This window comes from Grammomys surdaster, unplaced genomic scaffold (assembly GCF_004785775.1).
Source record: "Grammomys surdaster isolate TR1022 unplaced genomic scaffold, NIH_TR_1.0 277, whole genome shotgun sequence".
NCBI classification, from domain to species: Eukaryota; Metazoa; Chordata; class Mammalia; order Rodentia; family Muridae; genus Grammomys; species Grammomys surdaster.
Window position 1 is genome coordinate 1,310,137 of NW_021604718.1, and position 22,323 is coordinate 1,332,459.

The 22,323-nt window shown below is 55.4% G+C and overlaps 1 protein-coding gene across 2 annotated transcripts in view; it reads left to right on the forward strand.

Annotated features, from left to right (window-relative positions):
• Grm4 (glutamate metabotropic receptor 4) overlaps window positions 1–22,323 on the forward strand; it is an 89,626-nt gene that overhangs the window by 55,918 nt on the left and 11,385 nt on the right. For both annotated transcript variants that reach the window (XM_028777033.1, XM_028777034.1), the window contains 6 exons: window positions 794–929; window positions 3,109–3,263; window positions 5,045–5,185; window positions 17,032–17,232; window positions 17,435–17,571; window positions 20,271–21,206. In XM_028777033.1, coding sequence (XP_028632866.1) covers window positions 794–929; window positions 3,109–3,263; window positions 5,045–5,185; window positions 17,032–17,232; window positions 17,435–17,571; window positions 20,271–21,206 — 1,706 coding nt within the window. The remainder of the gene's footprint in view (window positions 1–793; window positions 930–3,108; window positions 3,264–5,044; window positions 5,186–17,031; window positions 17,233–17,434; window positions 17,572–20,270; window positions 21,207–22,323) is intronic.

The following is a 22,323-nucleotide window of genomic DNA, read 5'->3' on the forward strand; positions in this document are numbered from 1 at the left end:
CCTAGGGGAGGACGCCCTTTTGGGCGGCACCTGTAGGAGGACAGAGACCCATGGGAGGGAGCACGGATGAGCTATGAGTATATGCACAGGGCAGCGGTCTACCTGTGCTCATCTGAGAGACGGGTCGCAAGAGCAACTGGGCACTGTCTGGCTTCAAATGCTCCTGGGTGTCTGCTGCCGGGGTGCATCCTGGGACACTGTGTTCACCCTGGCCCACCCCAGCAACCACACATGCAGCCCCCTCCTCCAGGACCTTTGGTAATGCAGAGTCTCTGGGACAGGAGCCCTAGGAGGTGTGTGGACACGGGTGTGGGGACGGCAGATACCAGGATGGCCATTCTCAGATTTAATCCTTTTCAAAGAACCTTCTGAGGTGATCCTGATAAAAATAGCCCGAGCTTCCAGGTACTCGCTGTGCATCAGACAGCGGGTTTGTTCACAGATTCCACAAGAAGCCAGTGAACTAGGTCGCCCTCTTGTCTCCACTTTATAAATGTGACGTTTGAGACACAGAAAAGCTAGCGTGACTGCCCTGAGGTTACCCAGCAGTAACTGGTAAAAACCAAGATTTTAAACAGGCAGTCTGCCTCTTGCTGGCTTCAATTAGAGAAACTGAGGCACAGAGTACTGAAGTATCACATCCAAAGTCTTCTGTATTCATGCTGTGGCTGGTGTTTGTGATTCTGGTGTGAGGCACTGGGGGTCAAGTGGTCACAGCCTCTTGGGGTTTGTTGGGGAAGAGGGACACTCAGGCCTGATGGCTTGGGCTGATATCGGCCGGGCCTCTCCACAGGAGGCGTGTGCATTGCCCAGTCAGTGAAGATTCCACGGGAACCCAAGACGGGGGAGTTTGACAAGATCATCAAACGCCTACTGGAAACATCCAATGCCAGGGCCATCATCATCTTTGCCAACGAGGATGACATCAGGTAGGGTGGCCATGGCAGACAGTAGCCCAGGCATGTCCCACTGGATGCCTTCCTTCTAGGGAGATGGGGAGGGGCAAGAGGTGAATTAGAGAGGTAGGATTCCCAGGCTAGACCCAGCTACTACAATGGGCTCCTTCACGCCTCTGTTTTCCTATATCCATCCTGCCAGCCATGGACACTTTAGGCGAAAGGCTGCTATCTTGTGAACTTAAGGCGTGCTACCCAGTTCTGATCCAACCTGCTGGAGGGAGTAGCTTCAGCCAAGTTTCATAGTCTCTCTGAGGCTCTTTGCTGTTTAACAAAACAAAACAGTTCCTGACCAGTAGTGTTTGAGGACCAAGCATAGGAAGGTGCTCAAAGCCACAGAGCAGGACCTGGTAGGACATGAGGCTCAGTGGCTGTGCGCCACAGCTCTGCCTTGAACTCTGCTTTTGGTGAACTCAGGACACAGGGCTCTGGCATGTGCTCACTGTGGGGGGTTGGTTCTTTCCTGGACTCTGCAAGGACCCTGGAGACCCTACCAGTGTCTTTGCGTCCTGCACAGGGGTCACAGGTCACAAGCTCCAGGGCCGTCTACGGGCCATTCCTGTAGACAGTCCCCACTTCCCTCCCTTCTTGCTTCTCACTTGACACACCCTCCAGGAACCCAAGTGTCAGGTCCCTGAGGTTTCCCTTTGAGAGAGAAGCCCATATCTGAGCAGAACTGGGGTGCTAGGACTGTTTTCACAGAGTAAAGCCAGCTCTGGGCTCAGAGACCCCTTCTGGTGCTCTCTAAGGCCAATGCTGGCCCCTCTTCCCTCTTCTAACCCTTTCCTGCACCCTACCCTGGAGTCCTGAGTTACAGCAACACAGAGAGGCCCTGGGGGCACACCGCAGGGACAGAGGAGAAAGGACCCACTCAGGCGGGGTTCCAATCAGACACAGCCTCCTATGGAGGCCCTCCGGCATGTTCAGAGACAGTGTGAACCTCTATAAGGGAGGAAGCTCCCCCAGATGCTGCTGCCAGAGCGTTCCATGCCCTCAGGGAAATGGTTGCCAGTGGCTAGGCTTCTCTGAGCTATCCCCCTGGATGCTCTCTCACACCCCTAGAGTCAGGCTCACTTAGATCCCACTTTGGGCCCACCGCTACTGAGGACACTCCAGTTTAGATTAGCCTCCCGTTGGGAGGGAAGGCGAAGATCCGGGTCTTTGTCCCTAGGGAAGGGGCTGGATGGGACTCTCCTGAGCCACACGGGAAGCCTGGCACTAGGTGGGCTGTTTCTGGAAACGCACTGTGTTTTCAGAAGCAGACCGAGGTATAAATAAACGCAGGTGATTGGCCGGACATGGGATGCGATCCCGACTCTCTTGGCTGCTCAGATGCAGGAAGCATTAACAGGATGGAGGCTGCGGTTCCATGGACCGCCTCGGCTACCATTAGTGGTGGCCCAAGGTGGGCGGTGGCCTGCTAAGGGGCCAGTAGTTGGCAGAGAGGAGAGCAGGGGCCTGGGGTGATCACAGGCTGGCTTGGAAGCAGGTTATGGGACTTGGGGAGAGCAATTTCTCTCCAGAAGTTTAGTCACTACCTGCCCCTAGGCTAGGCCCAGCACCCCTGGGGCCATAGACCTTGTTCCTTATCAGAGAAGAACAGGAATGGTCCCTGGGGTCTCTGTCTCCCACCAGGGCATTTCTGACTTCTGGAGTAGGAGGGGGTGGATGGGTAGGTACCCTGAGGGCATCCGTGTGAAGATGGCCTTGGTCTAGAGTAGCCTGGTACCTGGAGAACAGGCCTCTGAGAGGACAGGGGGTGACATCTGGAACCCAGGTTGGGCAGATATCGATTTAAGGGGACATGGTGGTCTTCGGAGAGGCAGATGTGGGCCCATGAAGATAGGTCTGGATGAGAGGTCACTGTAGATTGTCGACACAGGCTTAGGCCACACAGTGGGGGTCTGCAGGCCTGGAGGACTGGCAGAGGCGATTGTAGGTTTGTGAGTGAGGCGTGAGGGATTCAGACGTAGCGTGAGGATGGACATTGGGCCGTGAGGGGGACAGGTGTGTACGGGGGATCATCTGTGGCTGGGAGCAGGGGTAGCCACGAGTTCTGCATGAACGAATGGGGACGGGCGGAGAGTCCAGAGAGAGCCTGGAGCAGCTGGGTAGCCATACATGTCTGGGGTGGGTTGCTGTGTCCCCACAGGAGGGTGCTGGAGGCAGCGCGCAGGGCCAACCAGACCGGCCACTTCTTCTGGATGGGTTCCGACAGCTGGGGCTCCAAGAGCGCCCCCGTGCTGCGCCTCGAGGAAGTGGCAGAGGGCGCAGTCACCATTCTCCCCAAGAGGATGTCCGTGCGAGGTAGGCCCAGCAGGTGGCGACTGTGTCCCTCCCCCGCCGCCCCGCAAAGTTTTCCAGTCCACTTCCGGTCCACTTCTGCCTTCCGTTCTCTGGCTTGTCTTGCCTCTTGGTTCGTCTACAGCCTCCTTGCATGCACAGGCCTCTAGCATGACAGGTCTAGAGTGTAGACCCTGGGTTGTCCCCTGGCTTCTCAGCCGCTTTGGGTTCTGGGATGCGTAAAACCCCGGTCACGAAAGTATCTCTTACTGGCCCGACTGCACCCCTCTCCTATCTGGGACCTGTCCTTGCCCTGGAGAGAGCCAGCCCGAAGAGGCTGCAGAGAGAGGGTCCTGCAGGGCATCATGTTTGGGCGTGGCCAGCTCAGGGCCAACAGCAAGGGTTGGACCTCCCTGCTCTATCCCGCCTGTCTTCCTCTCTGCCTTGCCCCACTCCCCTTCCTCTGAGGCAAACGAAGGCCACAGGCATCTTGGCCAGAGGCTTGCAGGGTGTGAGGCATGATGTCAAAGTCCTGATAACGGCTTGACTTGGCAGGACTCAGAGTCTCACGGAGGGGAGCCGGTTTCCCGGGCCTGTGTTCTAAAACTGAGTAGAACACAGTCGTGGTCGTTTGAGTTGACAGGCCGGGAAAGGAGCTCAGGAATCAGCCCTCATCCCTACTTCCCATCACTTGCCGAAGGTCACACGGAGTGTCCTCTCTTCACCTTGAGGCCCTGCCAGCACAGGCAGTGGAAAATTCCATACCAACTCAGCCACACGGAGCCGGGAGGAGCTCAAAAAAACGACCCTAGCGGCTGGCTGACGGGTGCCCTGCGGCAGATGTCGCCCCTGCCAGCCAGGCTCCTCATTTTTTGGCTTCCCAGCCGCTCTCTACTGAGTCACCCATCCTGTAGCACGGGCACAGCTGGGATTTGAACCTAAGACTTAAGTGCCCTTTCTCTCTGGGACGCTGTGGGAGTTTGAAGGATACTGGTTCTCATCTGTTGTTTCTTGTTTGTTTGTTTGCTTGTTTGAGATAGGGTCTCACTAAGTAGCCCTGGCTGTCCCAGAACTCATTATGTAGACCAGGCTGGCCGTGAATTCAGAGATTTACCTGCCTCTGCCTCCCTAGCGCTGAGATTAAAGGCGTGGCCATCATACCTGGCCACTGGTTCTCCCCTGGTTGTCCTCTGGTAGTAAGTGGGTGATGTCCTTGGAGTCTGCTGCGTGGAGGGGCCTCAGATGCTATTCAGTATCCCATAATAGTCCCCATAACAAAGAGCCACCCAGCTCCTCCATTGGCCGGACTTCAGCTTAGACAGGTCCTTGGCTTCCATCTGGGCCCACCATGGGGTGAGTTTCAGAGGGTCTCAGGGCAGGGGAGAAGGCGCTACCCCATCAGTACCAGCCCTGAGGCAGGGTTGCCCGGGCGAGGGAGCCGGGCAGACCATGGAGGAGCAGGTGGTATTTCCCTGCCGTGGAGATGCTCTATGTTAAGGAAGCTAAGGTCCTGGTCTTGCTGTTTGCTGTAAGACCTCTTGCCATTCTGACCCCTGATCCAAGAGGGTGTCTCTGCCAAGTAGACTGTGACCCTAAATTTTGTGTGCTCCCCTGGGACCTAACCCAGCTCTTTTTGTTTTGCATGGCATAAAATGACACCTTGCTCTGTTATTGTTGCTTTTTTTTAAGTGCCTGGGCCCCAGGTCAGAGGATGCCCCTTCCCTTCCTGGCCCCGGTTATCTCCACGTTTGGGTGCCTGTGGAGAGGATAGGAGAGGAGGCTCTGACATTCTCACTTCCTGCCAGGGTTCGACCGCTACTTCTCCAGTCGCACGCTCGACAACAACAGGCGCAACATCTGGTTTGCCGAGTTCTGGGAGGACAACTTCCATTGCAAGTTGAGCCGCCACGCGCTCAAGAAGGGAAGCCACATCAAGAAGTGCACCAGTGAGCATGCGCCCGTGGGGGGGGGTGTCTGTGGAAGGCGGTGCTTGCGGAATGTGGGGTCTGGGAGGCGGGGCCTAGAGAAGGTGGGACTAAGGGGTGGGGTCTACAGGAGGTGGGGCATGTCGGGGAGGGGCCTACGGGAGGTGGTACCTGCAGAAAGTGGGGACTTTAGGGATGGGCCTACAGAAGGTAGAGTCTTGGGGGCGGGGGTGGGGGAGGGAAGTCGGGCTTTAGGGAGGCGGAGCCTGCAGAAGATAGGGCATGTGGAGGTGGGGGCCTGTGGGAGGCGGGACCATGGAAGTGAAGGCGTTGCCTGCTGGCAGTAGGGCCTGGTGTTAGGCCCCTGAACTCCCGCCAATTGTGGCCACAGCCCAGTTCTCCGGCCAACTCTGGAAGAGCCAAGAGTCTAGCTCGAGGGGCTTAAGGACCCGATATTCAGAAAACCCCTCACGTTTGTGGACATGCAGTGGACTTGATCTGAGAGTGTCGTCTGTAGGGCTGAAGGGGCGGAGCTATAGCTAGCTTGGGGTGCAGCCTGCAGTGGACCTGGGAGGACAGAGTGGGAGGGAGCGCTGTTCCCTCCGGAGCAGAGCTGGAGGAGGAACCCGCTCTGGTCTCATCAGAGGAGCTGTCCAGTTCTGACTTGCCTTGGGAGTCACCGTGCTAGACCGGCCCACTCCTGACTGTACAGCGCACCTCTCTGACCCATCAGGGGCTTCCTCGGTCCCTCAGCAGACACCGGGCTGACTCAGACTACCTGGGCCTGTTCTCGTGGAGGATGAAGAACAAAAGAGTCTGAATCCTCACGGAGTTCTTATTCTAATGGAAAGACAGATGATAAACAAGATAAATAAATCATGGGATGTGTCAGAGGGAGATGCCTGTGCTAGAAACAGAAACCCATTTGAACAGGAGTGGGGAGTGCCGTGGGGGAGGGGCAGTGCCGTGGGGGAGGGGCAGCAGCCCTTCCCAGCCACGGGGTGTGCTCTCGGGGGAAACTGAGCTCCCCTACGGAGGAACCGGGTGGGGGGAGGTCTGAGAAGGGGCCTTTTCTTCCCTTACAGGTGCCAGGGGCTAAGGCCTGAGCTTCAGGCCGCCAAGCCTGCAGCCTGGCACTTGCTTCGTATGTACTTGGAACCAGGTCTTGAGTGCTCAGGGCCAGCATCTCTGCAGCAGAAATCCGCCCCATGCCAGTGGGCTCTAGTGCTGTTTGCATGTAGCACCTCTCGGTGTGTGTGTGTGTGTGTGTGTGTGTGTGTGTAAGACTTCTGCCCTGTGTTCTCTGGAGTAGCCTGGGCAGCTTGGGCAGAGTGGGGCTGGAGATGTACCTCATGGAAGCTTTGGCGGATCGAGGTTCCCTAGGGTAGGGCAAGAGGCAGAGGCAGCTAGGTGAAGTAGGGTCACGGGGATCTGGTGAGTGAGGCATACGCCACCCCCTGGTGGCCAAAGCCCACGTGGACTAGCAGACACTGGCCAGTGGGATCCTCCTGGGTCACAGCCGAGCTCACAGCCGAGCCCTTGGTGTCTGGGCTGCAGAGTAGGTGTGTGAGCGTGTCGAGGGGCAGCGTGGGTAGCTGTGTGTGCATGAGGGGTGGGCCTGAGCTGGGCTAGGCACAGGGCTCACTTTGCCTGCGTGAACCTGTTCTCATGCTTCTCTATGTTAGGTTTCACCCCCATGTTAGGTTTCACCCCCAATTCTAGCAGCCCCCACTATTCAATTGTAAAAGAAGCCATGGAGATTCAGAGAGGCTAGGAAACACGTCAAAGGCTGCACAGCACCTGCCAGGCAATAGTCACAGTAGCTGTGCAAGAAGTACAGGCCTGTGGTACAGGCATTTGGGGCTGGGGAGATGGCTCAGCGGTTAAGAAAGGGCATTTGTTGTTCTCACAGAGGACTCAAGGCCAGCTCCAAGCACCCACAGGGTAGCTCACAGTTATCTGTAACTCCAGTTCCGGGACATCTGATGTCTTCTTCTGTCTTCCACAAGCACTGTGTGTACATGGTGCACACACATACACACAGGCAGGCAATTCACTCCTACACCTAAAATGAAACCGTAAGTAAATCTAAAGAAAAGGAAAAGCCAGGCACGGCTTGCGTCTGTTATCCCAGGGGCGGAGAGATGGGACGCAGAGACAGGTGGACCCTGGGACTTACTGCACAGCTGGCCTAGCTCACTACTGAGTTCCAGACCAGTGAGAAACCCTGTTGCAAGCAAAAGGTGAGAGTCACCTGTGGAACGGCACAGAGGTTGTCCTGTGACCTGTGCACACACATGTGCATGTGTGCACACACATACACACACATACAAAGAGGTACAGACATGCCTAGTAATGGAGGCTGAGCACTCACTGGCAGGCCAATCACGTGTCCTGTTCAACCCTGTGCTCTCCCTGTGTCTCTACCGGGGTGACACATTGAACACCCTGATCATGGCTTACCAGAGCTGGTCCCCAGGGTGGGTGGGAGAGACTGGAAGTGGGGTGAGAGGGACAGTGGGGGCCTCCTGCTCCAGTGTCTAGGTGAGGACCAGAGCTTTCTGGAGTCACCTCCTGTCACAGGCTCAGCTCAGACTGGCTTCAGGCTGGATAGAAAGACCTCCGAGGCAACTGAAGGTGGAATCCCAGAACCGGCTGTGTGTTGGTTGAAGCAGGCAGGCAGAGGTCCTCTCAGTGTGTAGAGCCTTGTGGGGTGCCCCGGCAAGCTCTGTGACCCTCTGGGCTTTGCTTGCTCCTCTGAGAAGTTGGATCAATGTGAGCTGTCCCCAGGGGTCTGCTGGAGGAAGTGAGGTCACTAATAAAGTCACTTTCTGAGCTGAGAAGCGGAGGCTCTCCAGCCTGGCTATGCATTAGAGCCACCTGGGGAGTGCTTAGGGTCCCCATCACGGATCAGAGCCCCATCATGGGTGGGCTTGGGCCTTTTAAAGCTCCCTTGGTGACTTTAATGGGAACATGAGGGTGGGCATTGAATCTGAGGTTTAATCCACAGGTAATAAACCCGGGGAAACCCACAAGTTCTCAAACTGACTCTACCAGGGCAGTCTGGTACTCTACCACAAAGGCTTTCCTCTTATTTACAGGGGCTCTTGTAGCTTGGGTTGGTCTTAGAGTCTTGATTTAGTAGAGGGTGACCTTGAACTCCCAACCCTCCTGCTTCCACCTCTCAAGTGCTAGGATTATAGGTATGCACCACCAGGTCTGGCTTGCTATGTATTTATTTGCTTGTTTGAGGCTACAAGTCTCCCTCTGTAGCCCAGGCTGGCTTCATACCTGTAGCGATCCTCCTGCACCAACCTCCTTACCACTGGAAGCACAGGACCCAGCATGCTAGGGGTTGCTTAGAGTCCTGAGGGAGCTGTTCTGTGCAGGCACCTGGGACTTGGTAGCTAAGTGTGGGGTGGGAGGGAGGGTGGCAGTCATTAGCTTAGGCACAAGCAGATGGGCAGGGTGGCATGGGAGGGAGCATCTCATGGAAGACCCTGCCCATCCCCGCGTGAGGACACACCATGAACAATGGAGCTGGTGTGAGGGTGCGGGGTGCTGACAGGGCTCTGGGTGTGGAGAATATCTGTGATTTAAATAGTCAGTTAGTCTGAGTCTTTTGGTATTCATATGTCTGCTGTAGAAGATAGAGAAAGGGCTGTGCCATCCCAAGGGTGGGTGGTCTAGATGGTCTCAGGGCTGCACCCATTTTGCAGAAGAGAAAACTGAGGTCACCCTCAAGTATCACGGTGCTAAAGTTAGTAGGATACAGCTTGCCTCCGAGTAGCATGGCCTCGGAGGTGAAGCAGGAGCTCTGTCTTCCCCCACGTCTCTCTCCCTCTTCTTTTTCATTCCTCTGACCCCAGGGCCTCTTCCATCTGTATGTAGCACAGGCAGCCAGAAGTGAGGCAAGAGTTGTGTCTCCACCTCCCCGGAGCCTGGATTCTAGCACTCTCTCAACAGCAATCTTCTGCTCCTGGAAGTGGGACTCCCCAGGCTGGGTTCCATGGCCCTGCCTGCTCTGCCCGGATCTCACAGGGAACATGGACTACTTTCTCTGTGTCCAGTCTGTGTCCTTCCTGTCCTGCTCACATGGGTGATGGGCAAGACACTGCTGGAGGATGCTTAGTCCTCAGGCTTAGGGGCGAGTCCTTGTGGCTTGTGTGTGTGTGTGTGGGGGGGCAGGTTTGTTTAGTGGTGTCGAGAAGGCCTCCATGGGGACCGGGGAGGTACTTGGAAGTCCTGGGTACTTGGAGGATAGAGAGAAGCATCCTTCATTTCCTGGGCGTCTGTCAAAGTGATGGGACCACATGGGGTGGGGGGCTCAGAGGTCTCAGTGTCACTGTCACTCAAGGCTGTGCAGACAGGGTTGGTGTGCAGGGACGGGGACAGGGCTGTGTGACAGGGACGGGGACAGGGCTGTGTGAGGATGCAGGTAAGGCAGGCGGCCATGTGGTCTGGTATTTTCCCCACACAGCTGTGAGTGCTTGTAGAACCGGGTGTGTAGCACGCTGCCAACACTTGCCAGTGTGACCTTGAGCAGGTCCTCATTTGTAACTGGCACCCTGCCACCCTGCTCAGCGCTCCAGAGCCCTGGGATGGGAAAGGCCCTCCCTCACAGCCTTCCCCGGGACGATGGGAGCTGTTTCTGTCAGCCCGTGGGCTGCTCACACTGAGCGAGAAGGGTCACAGAGAGGGGCGCCTCTGTGGCTGTCAGGCCCAGGAGGGCAATGCCTGCCACCTGCCTCCTGCGCTCCCAGCCCCTCCCCAAGAGTGCGCTGAGCAGGCTTGGGAATTAAAGTCATAAACAAAGCAGATGTGGCATCCGTCTTTTTGACAGGGCTGCCAGCCAGGTGATGGCTGAGCGGAGGAAGGCTCGGTTTATGAGGAGATAGGAAAAATTTACTGTTGGCTGCTCCCAGGGGCTGGAAGTCCGGAGAGGGAGGGCAGGATGGGGTGGCGGGGGCTGTGTAGGGAGGGTTGGTTACCCACTGTGCTGGCTGCAGTTAGAACCGTCACAGCTCTCTCCCAACAGCTAGTTTAAACTGCATTCATTCGTGTTTTATCAAGATCTCTCCTGGGATTTTTGCATTTCATCTTTATGGTAACCCATTTTACAGATGAGGAACTGAGGCTAAGTGAAGTTAAGGACTTACTTAAGGTCATACAGGGTAGTAGCTGACAGAGCTAGGATTTGGACCCAGGGCTCTAGAGGTGCCCTGCCCCAGGCTTCCTTGGCCTTCTTAGGATGTTTCAACCATCTACTCCATAGAGGGACCAAAGAAGCGTTCCTTCTGGGAAAGGTGGGAAGGACAGTATTTTGGGAGCACCTACTATGTACCAGCTGTGCACCCATTAGGAACTCCTAGTTGTTCAGCTCTTGGTAGACAGGGGATTCTGGGTCCCCACTCTAAACACTTTTCTTGTTTTTTTCTACCAGGAAATCCATGGCTTTTATTTAGAGGCCAAGGCCGAATGTGAGGCTGGAGACGGCCTAGTCAGTAAAGTGCATGCCTCGCTAGCGTGAGGGACTGAGTCTGATCTAGAGCCCATTTAAACAAGCCAGGTGTGTACGTGACCATAATCCCAGGTCTAGGGAGGTGGAGACAGGCAGATTCTGTGCTCAGTGGCCGGTCAGCCCAGCCTACTCCGTGGATTCAGGCCTGCAGGAGACCCCAACGCACAGACGCAGACACCCAGACACACACCCAGACACACACACAGATACACACTCAGATACACACACAGATACACACACAGATACACACACAGATACACACATACTCACACAGACACACACACAGACACACACTCAGATACACACACAGATACACACTCAGATACACACATACTCACACAGACACACACACATTCACACACACTGACACACAGACACACACACACAGAGACACAAACACACACAAACATACACATTCACACTCACACAGACATACTCACACCCACACAGACACACTCACATACACACACACACACACACATTCATACCCAGACACTTATAAACACAGACATATACAGGCACACACACTCATAAACACAGACACAGACACATACAGGCACACACTCAGGTGCACATGCACACTCTCACACACTCATGGACACACAAAGACACATGCACACACAATACACATAGACATACATATACACACACATGCTGGGTGGGAAAGAGGAGAGACAGAGAGGGAGAGGCTGAGTGTGTGCCCAGCCTGTGCTAGCTGCACTGGGAGCAGACCTGCCTCAGAGAAGACCTGCCCAGGGTAGCGATGAAGCCTGACAGCTCCAGAGGAGGGAGCCCATCCTGCGGGTAGGGGTGGGGCTTAGGAGGGAAGTTAGGAATTCTGGGAGCCTAAGCAGGTTGCACACTTAACTGAGGTGTCCCTGAGACTTCCGGTGACACCCAGGCACACACCTGAGGAGGGAGAGGGGGCACCGTGTGGAGAGAGAGCTGGGAGAGCCCATGCCAGGGAGAGGGCAGTGTATGCAAAGGTGTGCTCAAGCCTGACCCATGCTAGGAAGTCATGAGGCTCTCCCACAGTGCTGGAGTGGGGCAAGAGGAGGGGGATAAGGCTGGAGAGGTGGAGGAGGGTAGCCTGGGTTACTTGGAGACTAACAAAAACTTATCAGGGAGAATGTTGGGGCCCACCCTGTGCCCTTCATTGTCCCCTGTGCTCTGTTGACTGGGAAGGAGGCTGCTGGATAGATGGCAGAGATGGCCGTAACCAAGGAAAACAGTGACAGGGTCTGGGTCAGAGGCATATCAGCGGCAAATAAGGGTTATGCAGGAGTCAGGCTGTTGGCAGTCTTTCGGAATGGCTGGAGAGCTTGCTGAGGGACCTCAGGCCGGGGAAGGAGGACAAGAAGCCAAGGATGGAGCCTGAAGTTCAATGGCTGAAGTCATTTGGGAGGGGCAGGGTGGAGGAGGAGAGGGCAGAGGATCCCAGGGAGGGGTCAGCACAGACAGCTCTGAGCATCAGGAGCCAGCATGGTTGGGGAGAGCCCTGCCAGGAAGTGAGGGGAGTCCCTGGGAGGGAGTGGCTTCACAATGGGATGGCTTGGGATGCAGCAACCACTGAACTCAGCCAGCTTTGGCGGGCAGGCCTGTGGTGTCCTGGAGGTCTCTATGGAGACAGGCCCCACACTTTTGCTTTTGGGGCCATACCTGTGTCCCCCTCCCCTGCTCTTGCCTGCTCCAGTTCTTCCTCACCCCCTTCTGGATCCTTCTCTACTCAAACACCTGCACCTGCCTGGCATGGTGGGGCACATCTGTGTTTTCAGCACTTGGGAGACAGGCAGGACAATCATCCTAGTTTTGGAGGCCAGCTTGGGCTATAGAGTGAGACCTTATTCCCCCCAAAATAAACCAAAACCCCCAACTAACCAAACAGAAACAGGAACAACAGGTATGGGGTCAGGTGTGAGACCTGGTCAACCTGGGGGGGACTGAGGGGGATGTGGAAGTAAGTCTTGTCAGCCCCTCCTTGTGGGATGGGTCAGCCCAGGATGCGGGGATGCTGGGTAGCTCATTTGTGCTGTCTTGTAGCAGTGTGTATATTGTATGTGTCTGTATATGGGCATGTGTGTGTTTGTGTGTGTTATTGTGTGCACACACAAACATGTGACTATGCATGTCTGGGGCTGGCAAGGGAACTGGCTCAATCCTGAAGGCGTCTCCAAGGAGCGGATTTCAGGTGGCAGGGTGGGGCACGTAGGAGTGGAGAGAGCTTCGGACTCTGATTATTTCAACCTTGAAAACTCATTCCGCTTACAATTTACAACCTGGCGACAAAGGCTGCAGTCTCTGCAGTAACTACCGCTCAGGGCTTTGAGAGAGAAAATCCTCCCTCCGTTCCCAGCTGCCTGTCACCCTCGGCTGAGCCAAATGCATCTCTGCCTCACGGTGCCCCGGGACACAATTAGGACATCTTCAAACTGTTGCTGCTGTCACCGCACCATGTGTCTGGAATTTATCTCCTCCTGCGGCTCTTCGCAAGCACATGTGCCTCACCTCCTCCTCCTCTCAGAGCTGCGAGGCTTCTGCTGGGCCTGGGGTTCTACTCACCTGTGAAAGGGGACGCTGACCCCCCCCCCCACCTCCCTGCTTTAGACCTGCAGACAGGAAGTCTCTAATGTTGTCTTGGGCTGGGGGCAGGGAGAAAGAACAGTATGGAGACCCCTGGAGCAAGAGGCTAGGGTTCAGATCACCACCGATTGAAGGGCGCTTTGGCCTGTCATTATGGCTTTCTGGGGGTACAGGCCTGGAGTCCTAGGCTGGGAAGGGAAGGGAAAGAGAGAAGGGGAGAGATATAGAAAATAAAGACATACAAGGTTCACTCACAGTCTGGCTCGCTCTTGGTAAGGGATCTCGCTATGTGTCATCTGTAGCTGGGCTAGCCTGTGGAGGAGTCAATGGCCAGCCCTGTGACATGCTAGCTGGAGAGTCAGGATGGCTACACATGAGTCTGCACCTAGATCCCTTCCTCAGCCACTCTACTAGAGACAGGCTTTCCTGCTGAGGTAGCTTCTGGAGGATGCTTTTCTCCTTAGCATCTCTTTCCCCAGTGACTTATGACCCCAGTGACTTATGATCCCAGTGACTTATGACCCCAGTGGAAACCCACAGTGGCCCGGGAGCCAGTGCTCCATCAGGACTCTGTGAAGAGGTTTCCATGGGGGCCAGGGCCAGGAGAGGCCGGGGACAGTGAGGCCCTGAGCCACATTTTCTGTTGTATAGCTTTCAGCTTCAGTGTCATGAACGGAGGTGAGGTGGGCACTGTGACGGAATGGGGTTCAGGGCCTGGGTCGGGTGCCAGGAGGGCATCCTAGCTGGGATATCTAGGACAGGCTATCTGTCCTAACCAAGTCCAGCCCCCTTCTGCTGACTTCCCTCCTCCTTGGCTCTCAGTGCCCCACGGTGGAGGCTCTGAGTAGAAGACAGGATGGGCAAACTGGAAGCTCTGTGTTCTGCTGCTCCAGCTGTTTGCGTCCTGACCTAGAACTGACAGAGTGGTTAGGAAATTAGACAGGGAGGCTGAGAGGCAGCACAGGCCAAGCGTGGTGGGAGAGGCGTGCAGGATAGCTCTGGAGGGTGGCGTACCTGCCCTGCCATCCAGAGGCCCTACCATGTCTGCGTAGCTAGAGTACCCCCATTTCCTGGCCTCTGTTTTTATATTTCTGACAAGATGATTGAGTCAGGTACCAAACAGCCCAGTCCCAGGATACTGCTGTTGGACATCTCCTATGTTCACTCTCAACCAATGAATACCTCCTCCGGGTGAGCTAAGGCTAGTCCTGGCCAACAGGGCAACCCCCAGTGACAAGTGCCACAACCGTCAGCCCTGCCTCTCAAGTCCAGGTCTGTGAGTGTCTTTCCTGGTGTGAAGGGATTGGATAGCAGGGGCACACACTGGAGATAGGCACTGAACTCTCCCTACCTCAGGTCTGCTTCTGAGGTGCCCTGGGCAGGAGGACGGACATGTTGTCTTCCTGTGTTCCCAGGGAAGAGGGGCTGAGTGCTAACCCAGCCTACCTGGTCTTTGTATGTGATCTCACCTTAGGACTGTCCTTCACAACACGGCCCTATGCCCTTGGGGTTGGGATCTGGGAGTGGGGCTGAGACATAGCACGTGGCCTTTTCTGTTTTGCAGCACAGCAGTGTGTAGGACTATGGCTTGCAAACACCCTGGACTTCCCAAGGGCTCCATTTTCTCTCTTCTTCTACGGACAGTTCTGGGCCCTGACTCCTCTTTTCAGCACTCTTGCCTGCTTCCTTCCCATGCTCAGCACTGAGAACAGCCTGGTGTTAGGATGCTCGGATCTAGCTCCGGCTAGGACCCTGCTTGTCACCCGGCATTTCTGTGCTTTAGTCTCTCCATCTCTGCAAAGGAACTGGCTAGTCATGTCAGCGAGGTAAGGACTCACTGATGTCCTGAGACCCACACGGCAGAAACGGAGACCTGACCCCTCCAAGTTGTCCTCCGACCCCCACGTGTGGGCTGGGGGGGGGCATGAGCTCACACACAGAAGCAATAAATGTAACGCAAGAGCTATGGCTTTCCCGGAGATCCCAGGTCAGTTTCTAGCTCTCCCATGGCGGCTCACAGCCATGTTTCACTCCAGGGGACATCTTCATGTGATTCCTTGTCAGCTCCACTGGCACACCCATACATGTAGGCAAAAATACTCATGTACATAAATTAAAATAATCTAAAAGAAATAAAAGTAATAACTAATTCAGTGAGCTGATTCTGCAAAGCCCAGCGCATATAGGGCTCAGCACAGCCCCTAACTTATAAAAGCTCAGCACATAGTTGGAACGCATAGTTTTTTTTTTAAAATCATCTATCACGTAGGACCCAGGCTAAGAGCTGCCACCTTTAGGGAGACTTCCTGGATGTCACAGTCCAGGGGTCGCTGCTGCCACTTCAGAAGCCCCCAGTCTGGCCATTCATACCTAGATGACACTGGTTGGCCACCAACTTGTGCCTCACCACCCTACAATCTCACATCCATTGGAGCAGGGCTGGTAGACCCCTGCCAGTGGAGGACACCCAGACCTCTGGAAGCCCAGGAGCTTGCACAGGGCTGCCGAACAGGGGCAGGGTGGCCATCCAGGCGAGTGCCGTAGAAGCCTTTCCCGGAAGGTGTAAGCATCTGCCTCCTCCTCATGAGGTGCCAGGGACCAACCAAAGTTGATGTCCACCTCAGTTGATCTGGGGTGAGTGTTAATAACTCTGTCTCAGAGAGTCTCAGCCAAGGACACAAGCCGTGTTGTGAAGGACAGTCCTAAGATGACAGGGAGAGCACATGCAGAAACCAGGAGGACTGCGTTTACTTGTAGTGTAGGGGTGAAGGGTTACAGGCAGGAGCGTGGGTGACCTCAAGTAGCCACGCTGGAAGGTCTGTGCTCAGACTGACTGAGAGATGGCTCCTCCCTGTCCACATCAGTGGAGGCTCCTTCTATTTCTGTCCCTCGGCTTGTAGAACCTCGAGAACCTCCCTCGTAACCCTAGGCCACGGATAACAAGGGAGGAATTGTAGCCAAGTGGCTGGGAGGAGTGTCTAGAAGCATACGTGAGGGTCCAGTGACCCTGGCCTCCCTCCCTTCTGTGAAGGCATCTGGCTGTTGTGCATGGGCACAGCTGGTCTGTTGGAGAGGGCAGATGTTTTGCTGGGAGGGTAGCACCCCGCAACAGGAGGTATGTGGAGGGGGTGGGGGCACTTCAGTCAGTAGTGAGAAGGCTACTAGGTGAGTTCACTCACCATGGGTTGTTGGGAAGGCTGTCACTGAAACAGGGAGACATGGGTAGGCATGATGCTGACGTCTGGTGTCAAGTGACTAAAGCCACCGAGGGCCACAGGAGGCCAGATTTAGCTTCTCTGGGTCTCCTTTATGTGCCTCCTAGGAAGAGGGTGTCATGTTCTGGAGTGGCAGTCCATGGTGAGTTGCTTTTGGGACACCACAACCCTCGGGATAGATACAGCTCCTGTCATGACTGTTCCCAAGCCTCTGGGGGCAGCTGTGTCCTTGGTGATTGCAGGTCAGCTGAGAGAGGGCTAGCAGATACCACAGTCCTAAGGATGTTAGCAGGTCTCTGCCTGCTGATAGTGACAGAACCAAAGAGCTTGTCCTGGCTGTTCTGGAGCCTTGTGGAGTGTAGCGTAGGGCCGACGCCTCTCCCTTGTATGCTCTGGGGTCACCCTTTCCATAAACACGTCAGGGTGGTGAAGCAGACACAGGGCTTCAAATCAGGAGACCTGGCTGTGCCTAGGTGGGGCAGACTCAGGCTCACACTGCCCTCCTGGGCTCAGAGGGCCTCATGGGTGCCCGACGTGCTGTTCTCTCACAGACCGAGAGCGCATCGGGCAGGACTCAGCCTATGAACAGGAGGGGAAGGTGCAGTTCGTGATCGACGCCGTGTACGCCATGGGCCACGCGCTGCACGCCATGCACCGTGACCTGTGTCCCGGCCGTGTGGGACTCTGCCCTCGCATGGACCCCGTGGATGGCACCCAGCTGCTTAAGTACATCAGAAACGTCAACTTCTCAGGTGGGGACATGGAACAGGACACTCCTTAACTCTGGGGTGGCCTGGGCCATGCGATTGCAGGGTATAAAGGTCTGGGCTCTTGGGGTGGGAATAGTGCTGTCTTCAGATGTTCCGTGCAGGGATCGTCCCACAGATACCTCTGTCTTCAGTTTATAAACCTCCCTGTGCTTGGGTAAAGGCTCAGCAAAGCCCTCCCATGCAGGCATTGCAGGGAACCCCGTGACCTTCAACGAGAACGGAGATGCCCCGGGGCGCTACGACATCTACCAGTACCAACTGCGCAACGGCTCGGCTGAGTACAAGGTCATCGGCTCGTGGACGGACCACCTGCACCTCAGAGTAAGCATGAAGACAGGATGTGGGGGACAGAGTGCAGACACCTGGCTGGGCTGGGGGGTCACTGACTGATGCCAAGCTATCTGAGAGCGAGTCTCTGGCTGTCCAGGCTTTCCTAGAGAAGGCAGTCATTTTTCCAGGGGTTTCTCATCATGCCCTCCTGGCTTACTCAAGAGAAGCCATGATTGTCCTTCCTGCTCTTGGGGTTGGTTCCCCAAGCAGTGAAACTTGTTGTTGAGAGAAAGCACCTACAATGAGCTGTTGGGGGCTTGATCTCTGCATTGCAAGAATGAAGGGGAGACATCTGTGTTCTCTTCCAGTCAAGGAGCCCCAGCAGCCCTGCCCAGAATGGATCCCCTTATTTTGGGTCCCAGAGCCTTCTCAGTGCAGCAAATGTCTCAGGACACTATCCCTAGGGAGGAATTCTCCTGAGGTCACACAGCTTGGAGGAACAGAACCTGTTCTCATAACAAGGTTTTCCAGATGCTGGGTAGAGGGATCAGGGTGTGTTCTGTGCAGGAGACAGAGGCCCATCCATGGCGGGGTGTGCACACACATGCCTGTCTATACTGTTGCAGTCTAACCATGTGTCTCGCTGAAAGGCTGGTAGCTCTGTGAGGCGGACATTGTCCTGTTTCTCTTTCAGAGATGCTAGACCTGAAGGGCAGGTGTGTGTGTGTGTGTGTGTGTGTGTGTGTGTGTGTGTGTTTGTAGTTCTGAAGGTTCCCTCTTCCCTCCCTGCCAGTCTGTTTGCTCCCACATCCCAGCTTGGCCCAGATCGGCGTACCCTGATCTGTAAGGAAGGGACTAAGTCACAATGGTGAGGCGAGGTGAGGACTGACCCATCCAGTTTGCCCAATGGCTGGGTGGCTCTAGGCTGCCTGAGGAGCCACTGCAGACAGACTTCCGGGAGCTGAGGGAGAAGACTTAGGGTACCAGGCTACCTGAGGGGATCTGCAGGTAAAGGAAGCCGCCCTAGTGAGGTGCTACAGTACCCCCTGTGGGAGTTACAGGTAGTAACAAGAGGCAAGGTAGCTTCGTACCAGCTGCCCCTGGAACACATGGAGAACAGAGGTTCGATAGGTGTTTTCTCAAGGCCCCTAGTCAGCCATAGTGGTGATCCTAGGACTGGACTATCTTCATGGGGAACCAGGATTTTCCAGAATATCCACCATCTTCCTTCAGGATAGGTGCAGTCACTGCTCCCTTTGGCTGCTAGGGTGACACATCCCATAATACACAGAGCCCAAGACAACCTCTTCATTAGGCTTCCTCTACACCCTCCCCTCCCTACTCCCTTCTTCTCAGTCCAGGAGCCTTTGAACAGCCTCAGCCAGCCACACATATTCCTGCAGGAGAGGACACTCGGTAAGCACATAGACCAACACATGGATACACAGACACACAAAGACAGACAGATAGGCAGGCAGGCAGACAGACACAGACACACACACATAGACAGACACAACACAGAGACACAGAAACAGACATCCACAGACATACATACAGACACACAGACACACAGACACATAGACAAAAACAGACAGACATACACACAGACACAGACAAAGACAGACACAGGTAGATACAATACAGAGACACAGAAACAGACACCCACAGACATACATACAGATACATACACATACATACAGACAGACACAGACACACACATAGAGACATTCAGAGACACACAGACACACATAGACACAGACAGACACACAGGCATGCACACAGAGACAGATACACACAGACATAGATATAGACACAGATACAGACACAGGCACACACACACACACACACAGGTACACACACACAGACACAGACACACACACACACACACAGACACACACACACACACACACATACACACACACACACATTCTGTCCCATTAGGCCAGGCCTGCTGCTTTGAGAACAAACTGACTGCCTTGTGGCCCTTAGCGCGCCCCCTTTGATCAGGGCTCCCCAGGTTAACCAGGCTCCCTGGTGCAGCACCTGCAGCTCTCTGGGCCACTGGGTTAGTTCCCGTAATGTGAAGAATTTGGTGGAGCGTGACAATCCTCCCCGGCTGGCTTTGCTTCCACCAACTGTATCTTCAGAGCCTGGGAGCAGCGCTCTCTCTCATTTTGAGCCTAGATGTAAAGGAATGCTAACCCCCAGGCGTTCACTAAGTGTCTTCTGATTAAATCTTTGTTCCTTGCTTTCAGCAGAGCGGGACTCCTGGAGTCGCTGGGCAGAAGCTCGGGTGGGGGCTGAGCTGCGAGGCAGTCTGTCTCCCACTCCACTGTGCTTGAGAACCACACGGGAGGGGCTTGTTCACACACGCAGGGTCTAGGCGGGTTGAAATGGGCATTTCTAATTCACTCCTGGAAACACAGTCTTCAGCCTCGGGGTTTGGAAGTTGGGACTCCTGGGTCTTTGCTCCGCATGGGTGCTTAGTGTGACTTTAGGAGTCACCACTATGCTCTTGAGAAGCAGTTTCTCCAGATGAGTGATGAGTTTGGAACTCACTGGTGTCTGGGTCACATGGTAAGTTGTTTGATTCCAACTCTCAGTCAGTCAGCTCTGGTGAGGTCCAGGTAGCTGGGCTTTTGGGCAACGTCAGGCCTGTTCAGAGGTGGAGTCAGAGAGAAGATCTCCGGGATGAGGTCTGGGTGCTGCCACATGTCCTGAGGCCAGGTCTGTGCTGCTGTCATTTCCAGATAGAGCGGATGCAGTGGCCAGGGAGCGGCCAGCAGCCGCCAAGATCCATCTGCAGTCTGCCCTGCCAGCCGGGCGAGCGGAAGAAGACGGTGAAGGGCATGGCTTGCTGCTGGCACTGTGAGCCCTGCACGGGGTACCAGTACCAGGTGGACCGCTACACCTGTAAGACCTGCCCCTACGACATGCGGCCCACACAGAACCGAACAAGCTGCCAGCCCATTCCCATTGTCAAGTTGGAGTGGGACTCACCCTGGGCCGTGCTGCCTCTCTTCCTGGCTGTGGTGGGCATCGCCGCCACGTTGTTCGTGGTGGTCACCTTCGTGCGCTACAACGATACCCCCATCGTTAAGGCCTCGGGCCGGGAGCTGAGCTACGTGCTTTTGGCGGGCATCTTTCTGTGCTATGCCACCACCTTCCTCATGATCGCAGAGCCAGACCTGGGGACCTGTTCTCTCCGCCGCATCTTCCTGGGGCTCGGCATGAGCATCAGCTACGCGGCCCTGCTGACCAAGACCAACCGTATTTACCGCATCTTCGAGCAGGGCAAGCGGTCGGTCAGCGCCCCACGGTTCATCAGCCCGGCCTCCCAGCTGGCCATCACCTTCATCCTCATTTCCCTGCAGCTGCTTGGCATCTGTGTGTGGTTTGTGGTGGACCCCTCCCACTCAGTGGTGGACTTCCAGGACCAACGGACACTTGACCCCCGCTTTGCCAGGGGCGTGCTCAAGTGCGACATCTCGGACCTGTCGCTCATCTGCCTGCTGGGGTACAGCATGCTGCTGATGGTCACGTGTACTGTGTACGCCATCAAGACCCGAGGTGTGCCTGAGACCTTCAATGAGGCCAAGCCCATTGGCTTCACCATGTATACCACCTGCATTGTCTGGCTGGCCTTCATCCCCATCTTTTTTGGCACCTCACAGTCGGCCGACAAGGTGGGTGGTGAGGGAGTGTGGCAGAGTGGGGGGCGAGAACAGAACCCTAGGAGCCAGGAACTGCTTTCTTTAAACCTCTGTTTTCTCTCCCAGTTGCAAGTTTTCTACCCTTGTGCTCGCTCTCTCTCTCTCTCTCTCTCTCTCTCTCTCTCTCTCTCTCTCTCGCTCGCTCTCGCTCTTGCTCTCGCTGAGGTGGTCCAGGCAGAGAGGCCTCACTCCTCTATGAGGTACCCCTAGTAAGCTGACAGCTTGAAAAATTGTGTTGGCCTCATCTGGGAGTCCCTCCTGTGTGTCTTATGGGGGCATTTGGGTCTGTACCTGTTAGTCCACAACATGGCAGCCAAGGCCCTCCCATCCTGGATCCCTGCCCTCCGAGGGGCTCTTCTTGGGATCTGGAAGGAGATGCTAGGGTGTCTCCCCCTTGGAGCTAGCCCCTTCAGAATCCAGACGGGGTAGGGGTATCCCGACCTCTATAACAGGCAGCTTTCACCAATGTGTGGCCACGCTACCCAGAGCTAGCCCTCTCCCAGTCTCCGAATGGAGGCAGAGAGGAGGCATTGAGTTTTGAGTCACTTGGGACACCAGCCTCCTTAGGGAGAGAGTGTGTGTGTATAAATGTGTGTGCGTGCACGCAGATGTAAACATGGCCTTTTGCACGCACACACACTCAGCAGTAGATGAGCAATGCGTGAGGGGACACAGGGACAGTGGACATGAGGGACCGATGTGCTGAGGGAGGGATTCATAGCTGCCCACATGGACGAGTGTGCATGCACACGGGGGATCAGGTGCTGGCGGGTACATACGGGTGGCCATGCAGATGTCTGGATGGATCTGCGCATGTTCGTATGCACACGCAGCTGTAGGGACAGGATGTGAGCCAGGTGTACGCGTGAGGTCAGGTATGTGTGTGCAGGTGTTAGCAGGCGTGCATGGCTCCCCTGGGTGTTGTGTGAGGCAATCTGGGATGTTCAGAAGAGCCACTGATGGCTCTCCCACCTTAACCAGGATTCTCAGGGCTTAACAGCTGCGAGGTATTGCTGTGAGCCATCCAACACAGTAATTCTCTTTTGCGTGAGGCCACCGCTCAGCCAGCCTCGGGCAGGATGTGGCTGGA